Source organism: Cynara cardunculus, unplaced genomic scaffold (assembly GCF_001531365.2).
Source record: "Cynara cardunculus var. scolymus isolate 2C unplaced genomic scaffold, CcrdV1 Un_Scaffold_1165, whole genome shotgun sequence".
Taxonomy (NCBI): Eukaryota; Viridiplantae; Streptophyta; class Magnoliopsida; order Asterales; family Asteraceae; genus Cynara; species Cynara cardunculus.
The window spans coordinates 120,968-130,128 of record NW_020200691.1 but is presented as its reverse complement, the minus strand read 5'-3'; the positions used below and the strand labels follow the sequence as shown (position 1 = coordinate 130,128).

The 9,161-nt window shown below is 37.7% G+C and overlaps 1 protein-coding gene across 1 annotated transcript in view; it reads right to left on the bottom strand.

Annotated features, from left to right (window-relative positions):
• Window positions 1-1,910: 1,910 nt before the first annotated feature.
• Window positions 1,911-9,161, bottom strand: part of LOC112502262 (phosphatidylinositol 4-kinase beta 1-like) — a 50,821-nt gene continuing 43,570 nt past the window's right edge. Inside the window, exons 12-16 of the mRNA XM_025106130.1 lie at window positions 3,163-3,306; window positions 3,033-3,086; window positions 2,888-2,962; window positions 2,436-2,519; window positions 1,911-2,350 (exon numbers count right to left, since the gene is read on the bottom strand). Coding sequence (XP_024961898.1) covers window positions 2,249-2,350; window positions 2,436-2,519; window positions 2,888-2,962; window positions 3,033-3,086; window positions 3,163-3,306 — 459 coding nt within the window. The 3' untranslated portion in view covers window positions 1,911-2,248. The remainder of the gene's footprint in view (window positions 2,351-2,435; window positions 2,520-2,887; window positions 2,963-3,032; window positions 3,087-3,162; window positions 3,307-9,161) is intronic.

Below are 9,161 nucleotides of genomic sequence, written 5' to 3'. Positions count from 1 at the left end.
TTATATGAAACAACTTCATCAAAAAAAGTATTATATGAAACAATTTCACAAGATTAACAATTTCATGAAAAAAATTCATAAGATTAACGACGGATGAGAGTAGTTTTTACGGTTTTTACAAATTGGAGTGGTTTTCATTTGATCGCTCATATATATATATATATATATATATATATATATATATTAATAACCATAGTGATGATATTAGTTTGGGTTGGCATTGTTGAGCAGAAGTTAGGCTAAGTAGATAGGTGAGAATGTGACTACCATTTGTAATTAGAATGATTTAATTATTAAAAACAGACATTGGATATGTTTGATTTATAGCTGTTATGCTACTAAGATTTCTACATATATAAACTCATTCGTGTTTGTTTTGGTAACCATAGGAGCGATTTCAATCGCTTAGGGATAAGTCACAGTCTAGTATCGATACCCCTCCCCTTAATGAGGCATCTCTTTGGGAGCAGAGTGTCGGAGGACGGAAGAAGGGCCGTCTTTTTGGTTTTAGGACCTCCTAGGATCTCTCTTATGCTATGGTTGGTAGATGTAGCAGTAGCACCGGGAGATCGTACGATTCAACAATGGAGGTATGTTGGTTATATTGTCATATACTTTTTCATTACTTTCATTGCGAACAAATTATTGACTTTGTCGAATATTCAATAATTACAGGTAATGGAGTTGAGAGAGAAGTTAACAAGGGTAGCGGAGGAGACACGACTATGGGAGGAACGCCATCATGCTGAGATAGAGGCCGAAAGGAAGAGTAGGGCAAATTTGGAGGCCGAACAGGCCAAACACGCTGCCCAGTTAGCCGAACAGATCGCACTATCGGAGCATTTTGCTACATTTATGCGGCAGTCAGGATATGTTTTCACCCCTCCCCCACCTCCTGGTAGTTGGATTATATGAATTTGAACATAAAATTGTATGAATTGAATATTTTAAATTTTATCAGTTGATTAGTTTTAATTTGTTCACAGTTTTAGTTTGTTATTTTATGACAAAGTTTTGTATAAATAAATATAGGAATTATGTAATTATAAATTATTTGTTTTTAAATTACTAAAAGCTAACGACATATTTCCATCGCTAAAAGTTTCTGGTCCCTCGGTAATCTGTTGCTGAAAGTATCCATTGCTAATCGGTTGCTGAAAGGACCCGTCATTGAAAGTTTCCCTCGCTAATCCGTTGTTGAAACATTTCTGTCGCAAATCCGTTGTAAATACTATTTGTTGTTGATCCGTCGCTGACAGCATTACCTACGAGCTTTTGACCGACAAAAGATCAACGACAGATCAACACCAGATTATGCCTTTAGCGACAGATCAGTGACGGAATTTTCCGTCACTGATACTCCCCATTTTTGTACTGTAGAATTACAACCATAAAATTAGATGAAGTAAAAACTTGAGTCTTTCATGTGTTTTCGTAGTTTGATCGCATTCTTCATGGACTTTCTCGGCCTATGGTCTGGCTTTCTAAGTCTGTTTTCAATAAGTAGAATAAAAGGTCCAAGTTTTTTCAGGTTTTTCCGGGCTTTTCGGGTTCGAGTTTTTCATGCTTTCAAAGAAATGTTTTGAGCTTTGAGCTTGCTGGGCGGCCCGAGCTTCGGACTTTTTGTGCATCTCAACTCCAAATCATTTCACTCAGCAAGCACTCATCAACAACAATTTGGATGCCATATCTGATCATATTCGATTCTTCAGATGATGATGAATGTCATCATGATATTGTAATTTCTTCACTATGAAAATGGGAAAAATAATACGCAAAACTCACCAAACGACAACGATATAATATGCTTAATCCGGTTTCAAGAAAGGGGAACCTTCATATATAAGATATGAATGATACATAAATGCAAACTGGAGCTGGTACATAAATGCAAATTGGAGCTGGTTTTTACAGGATAAAAAATCAATGATTGGATAAACTCCTAGAAAAACCAAACGGACTCGCCAACTAAAAAGTAGGTTCCGGAAAGGATAAGATGCATTATCAATCAAATAAAATGAAAGATGAATTTATACAAGGTAGGAAAGATGATCAGAAAGCTCCTAATGAAATATTGCACTGTACACTAATGCGTGTTGTTTCTGTAGCATGCATCCCTTCTGTTGAAATAATAGCAAAACAACACCAAATCGATTTCCCTCGCAATCTTTGCAGACAAGGTGTGTAAATTACCAGTTTGCAATGATCGAATAATTCAAGGCATCTCATAGAAATACGACCATAAACATCACAGTATGCCATTCAAAACCCTCTGATAGTAATCATATTGGCGTGTTCTCCATGCATCTAGGCTGCTGGTAATAAGAGAAAGCACCACCGACACACATTGCTGCAACAAAATAACTAGATCGTCATCTAAGGACAACCAGACCAGTCCAGTGAAAAATTAAAATAAAAATTAAACGAAAGCATACTTCCTCCGTCAAACTTAAATGAAAACGTTTCCTTAAGTTCTCTACTGTCCTAGGACCACTTTTGAAGCATGGAAAACCAGACTCCTGAAGAGAAAAATGAAAATATGCATGTCATTGCAAGTTATCCAACTGAGATTCGAACGTTAAGGGGAAGAGTAATTGATGGTGTTGTTGATTGCATACGATTTTTGACACTGCCTTCAGAATAAAGAATACCGAATTGTACGTATATATATATATATATATATACACACACACACCATGTTTGCTAGATAAAGATGGCATGTTATACGTGCTCCAAGCCTAACTGAAAGATACTAAATAGCATCTCCTGTGTTATTTTCTATACAGCTGGCTAGATGTTTACTGTAACGCTTGCTACCCAAAAAATAACAAACTGCCAACTACTGCAAAATAGTAAATCCACAAAATGGTGAATAAGCTTCCATTACCTGCAACATCTCAACAAGTAGAATTATCTGATCTGCATGCTTACGGCATGTCAGAAACCCTTGGATGCACAAAACCTGAACACAGAAGCCAGATAAGCATCATAAACATGAAAATATTTCTACATAAACATGGCAACTTTGATACTTTGAAGTAATCGAAGAACTCGCTTGGAACTCCCTCAGCATCAGAATCCATAACCTAACACAAGACCAATGCCAAAGTCACTACCTACTTTTATAGTTACTGCAACAGTGTCATTGCCGGTAGTACTTACCTCAAGAAGTTCACGGGTTAACTTGAAAGGTGCACTCTCAAAATTTACACCCCCAGGTGAATTAGAGAGCATGAAGCCAAAGTCGATGTGTATAACATGACCTTCTTCATCCAGCAAGAGGTTGCCATTGTGCCTATCTTTCACCTAGGTAGGTGGAAAAAGAAAGACAAATGGTGATGCATGAGATAGCCTACTTGCATTCATTTCTATGGTAAAAGAATTGCCATTCAACTACAGAATGGAAGAAAATGTTTCCTACGCAGTTGATTGACTGCATGATTATCGAGAACAGAAACAGTAAGTATATATGGTCAAAGACCAAGTTCAGTTATACAAATTTAGACATGATAAGAGACACAGGTCTATTTTAACAGGAAGATAAAGGGCAGCCAGAGGCAATAGGTATATATGGTCATATATCCAAGAAAATGATTGCTTTGGACAACATGTAAAGAAAATAAAGACTGTTAGATGGAAAAACAAAAAGCAAAAGGATTTAATTTGTAAAGAAGCCATTTGAGCATTTGAACTAACTTTTTGCTAAGTAATTGTTGATGAAAGGTTTTCTACACATCAGTAATGAAAGAGGGGGGGGGGGGGGGGGGGGGGGGCAAATGGCATTTCAAAGAAAAAAACACACACAATCCATCACTTAAATTTCACTAGTAATAACTTCCATGGAAATCATTCACCACTCATTTACCAAGGCAACTCAGTTATAATGGGACTGGTTTAAATTCCCTTTTTCCAATGGTTACATAACCACATTCTGAGATTGATAAAATGTTTAAAGAAAATTCTTATACACATCTATTTCGTGTAGCACATTTGTAAATATCTATGCTTAAAAAAGATTTCCAATATTGTAAGCAAAACTAGGGTTGCACAGAAAGTCACCCGATCGATTTAAACCGACCGATCATAATCGGATAGCCAATTGTAATCGGATCGTATTGGATCCAAAATTTTAACATCCAAATTGGATCGGTCGATTCTTGGATGGCAGTCCAACATCCAATAAAACCGAACCGATCCAATCCAATTCCCCATCCAATTATCATCCAACTAACATCCAATTAATAACTATACATAATTATTAACATTTTACGATATTGTTTTTTAGTTGATATTTATACACATTGTTTTTTTAATAACTTAAGAAAATATATGAAGAATTGGTTGAAATGGTGGATTAACAGGTTTAATATTGGATCAAAAGATTAGACGAATCCAATCCGATCCAATGAATAATCAATAGTAACATCCAATGGATGCAACCAATCCGATCCAATCATCCATTGGATTTGGATCGGATTGGATGTCCAATGTTAATCGGATTGGATCATATGACAAAATCCAACATCCAATGGATGATTGGATCGGATTGGTTGCGTCCATTGGATTTCAACCGATGAACACCCCTAAGCAAAACCATGAACATATGAAGTACATTATAAGTAGGCCCATGGGCTTGGACAATTATACATAATGGAAATCCTAATGCTACTGATGCTCCCCAAGCTGGAGCAACAAAATTACTAATTATTTAAGCTTCCTATCATAATCATTAAGAGGTTCCTCATTTGCTTATAGTAATTAGTTGTAATGGAACGTGAATCCACTTGTTGCATCCCAATAACCACACTTGGATAAAAGATCCAGGACTTGGTTTTTGAGCAAAATAAGTGCACTTCCTTAAAACTGAAACCTTATAATTGCCAATAAAGTTAGCTATGTTGCCAAGATATATAACCAATAACCTTTTCCAGGAGGAAGCTTTCACTCATCGTTGAAATTTGTTGGAGACTAGGTCAGCTTTGACTGAACCAGTGCCCCCCCTGCTTCCTTGAGGCTGACCTAGTTCGGATCATCTCTACTCTACGTTCAATGAACCATCATCCTCTCCTCCTTGTTGAGTTATTAGATAAGGGAGCTACATGCTTTGTCATAATGTTGGTGGGAACTACTAGACTACTAGTGCTATACTTAATCAATGGTGACTAAGTTTAGGAGTTAATTTACATTGACAATATATAGGTGGTGCCATGATAAGTTGTAAAAAACAAGTAACAAGACACAGAGGGATATAAACACATTTGTGTGTTTATCGCAGTGTCATCTTTGAAGCTTCCAAGATTTGAAATTTTCACTTTGGTGATTGTATATCTAGTTCTCATGTTTTGTAATTCACGGTTGTTTATTTTGGAAAGGAATGAGAGGTTGCATTCGAAAGCTTGAAAGGTTATAAAGCTTGTGTATGGAGTTGCATGTTTTGTGGTGCAACTTGGCTTCTGAAAGAAGTGGCATATGCTTCAAAAGGTAACCCGGAACATTTTCTGAATTTACTTGTGAGTCTCTTGCATGCCTGCACTTTGACTACACTGTTAGTGTTTATGATCACAATATCATTCACTAGATAACCAAAACAATTCTTTTACCCTGATGGAGCTGTGGACAAACAAGCAATCATTATCACCGTAAGACATGCAAAATTGGCCGACAAGCTAGGGATGGGTTGGCGCAGCATCAAGGATCAATCAGCAGAAGCATAGGATAGATCGATCCAAGTTCGGGGGTAGAGAAGCTCAGAAGAACAGACAAAGAATTTTATGCATTTACTGCAATAAACCGAGACACTTAAGAGAACACTGCTGGAAATTAGATGGGAAACCACCCAACATAGAATGGGGAAACCGTGATGGCAACAGAGTGATGAATGGGGAAACTCTGGTGGGGCAGCAAAAACCTCAATAGGGCAGCAGAGATCTGAAGCACACATTGTTGAGCAATTCAAACCTGAGGAGAATTCAACAACAGGAAGGTTCAGCGACGAAGAAATTGAAAAGCTAGAGAAGTTTTTTGGATCTCTCAAAAAGCCATCAGAAACTTGCTCTTTTAACTCTTTCAGGTAAACCACCATTTCCTTTTTTGTCTAAAAGCCTGAAGTGGTCTTGTCAACTCATGGATAATAGACTCTGGCAGCACTGACCATATGACACATTCTTCCCATTTTTCCCACAAGTACACTCCATGCCCTAGTATCCAATATATTACAGTAGCCAATAGTTCTTTAGCAACTGTTGCAGGCTTTGCAGCTATACATCATACACTGCCTTATCCAAAAAAATGTCTTGCAGGTACGCCTTGTTTCAATCTAAAAGCTCACCCATGATCTTAAAGGTTGAGCTATTTTTTCTCTTCGTATTGTGTTTCCAGGAATAGGACTCGAAAAAGAAGAGAATTAAAGTTGCTAAGGAAAGAATGGCCTTTATCATCCTGAACTTCTCCGAGAAAAGCAACATTCCACCTTCATCCTTTTTGAGTCCATCTAATAAAGATACAATCCAGTTGTTTCACCTGTTAGGGTTTTGAATATCATGTTCCCTCATTTATTTCAAGGATTATATATTTCTGAGTTCCATTGTGATAATTGCGAATTGGCTAATCATATTCTGCATCTTTTCCTATAAGTAATAAAAGGAGCTCTCTTCCATTCTAGTTAATCGTTGGTTTTGTATCCTAATTGATGATTGCACTCGGGTTACATGGCTCTTTTCCTTAAACAAAAATTTGAACTTAGCATTCCACTCAATGATTCAAAACAAGTTTGAGGTCAAAATAAAGAGTTTTAGGACCACAATGCCAGGGGAAATTTCAACCGGATTTTAACACCCTACTTTCAATCACAAAGTATTATCCATGATTCAACATGTGTTAACATACCCCAACAAAGCTAAAAGATAAAATGGGCATTTACTTAACACTACCAGAGCTTTGCTTTTCAAGAGAAATGTTCCTAAATCCTATTGGAAGTTCAAAACTACGACTCAGGCTCAGGGAATGTTCTTAAATCCTACGTCAACACGAGTTCAACACAAGAAAGCAAAACTACGACTTAGGCTTAGGAAATGAGAACATAATAAGGTTTGATCCACCTTTACACACACAACATGATCTTACTAATACGGAAGATGATCTACCTATTGCTAAGAGAAAAGGGACCAAAGTAAGAAAAAAACAACCATTCTATCCATTATCTCACTGTCTCCCTTGAAGGCCGATCACCAACCTACAAAAACTTCATTATGAGTCTAAATATCATTTATATCCCTAAGAATGTTTTTTAGGCATCATCAAAAAGGGAATGGAGGGATGCTATGAGGAGGAAATGAGTGTATTAGAAAAGAATGAAACATGAGAGGTTGTTGATAAACCTGTGAATTGGCATCATGGGAAAGATCATTCAACCTAATATTCTATCATCGCATTACACACAGTTATGATGCCATTCATACTCATTAACTGATTGTGCCAGACTATTTCATTATTTGCATGTTTGAGACTGAGTACCGTATGAGCTACCAAAGAATACAAATTACATATCAGGAAGTACAAGGTATGATATGTGTTTCTATGATCTCATGTCACACCTACTCATCACAAATTAATTAACATGGTACCAGAGCATGTTATTTAGAGGATGTTGAAGAATTTCTGGAGCTGTCAATAATTGCATAAAGATCTCGGGGATCCTGTCAAGTAAGGGTGTTATCCCTGATTTCCAGCATTCTGTTTTTAGAGATTTTCACTATCCTTTCTTTAGTTGAGAGGATTCTCCTCCTTGTGTATAAATAGCCTTGCTTTGTGTTTTATAATTAACTGGAAAATATATGAAAAGCCTTTTAGGCTCAACTCTGTTTGGTTTCTAGATAGTATCGGAGTGTGGTTTACGGTCATCACCTTTCATGGAAAACCTTTCCTTTAACTTCAGTAGATACCAACCAGACCAAAAGGATCTGGTTAGCTAGTCCACCAGCTCCACCACCGACCAAAACAAATTCAACAATCCTCCCGCACAGTTCAACAAATGGTTGCTCTAGATATCTTTCCCATCACTGGTCACAAGCTAAACGGCCAAAATTTCAGCTTGTGGTCACATTCCATCCAGATCTTCATTGGCAGCAAGGGAAAAGAAAACTCTCTCTCGGAGAAAAGTGTGTCACCCGAAGAAGGAGACCCCACTTACAAACAATGGAAAACCGAGAAAAATCTCGTAATGTCGTGGCTTCTCAGCTCCGTGACGGATGAAAATGGAGAGCAATTCATCTACTACAAAACCGCTGCTGAAATCTAGGAAGCAGCAAGGGACACCTTTTCTAATAAAGATAATACCTTTGTTATCTTTGAAATCAAGGGGTTACTCCATGATCTCCGGCAAGGAGACTCCACAATCACGAGTTATTACACGACCCTAACTCGTTTCTAGCAACAACTTGATACTCAAAACTAACAGGATCTACAAGTTCCTTCTCGGTCTAAATCGAGAACTAGATGAAGTTTGAGGAAGAATTCTCAGCACTAAGCCATTGCCCAACATTCATGAAGTGTTCTCTAAGGTTCGACGTGAGGAAAGCAGAAGAAAGGTAATGCTTTGAAGCACTACTACCTACCCGGTTGGAGAAGGGGCTGCAAACGGACAGCTTTATACCCATCACCTAGTGGGAAATTTCAACAAGGTAATTCCTGGAAAAGGTCATGACGGCCATGGTGCGACCACTGCAAACGGACAGGTCACACAAAAGAAGTATGTTGGAAAATTAATGGGAAACCAATGGATTGGAAATCAAATCTCTCAGAAAACAATGGCCGTGCAAATATAGCAACTTCTCAAAGTCATGAACCGTTCAACAACGAACAGGTAGCAAGCCTCATAAAATTCTCCATGACACGCTATGGGGAACTCAATCCTTTGATCAGACAAAGACTGTAATTGTGGCACAAAGGAATGGTTGACCACTCATATGGAGCAAAAAAGACCATGGATTATGGATTCTGGAGCATCAAATCATATGACTGGTAACCGAAACATCTTCTCCAATTTTCAGCCAGAATCAAGTGGTGCCATCGTACGAGTGGCAGATGGGTCCAATTCACCGGTCACGTACAGTTATTACATCAAAGGAAATCGAGTTAAAATGTGTACTTTATGTTCCAAATCT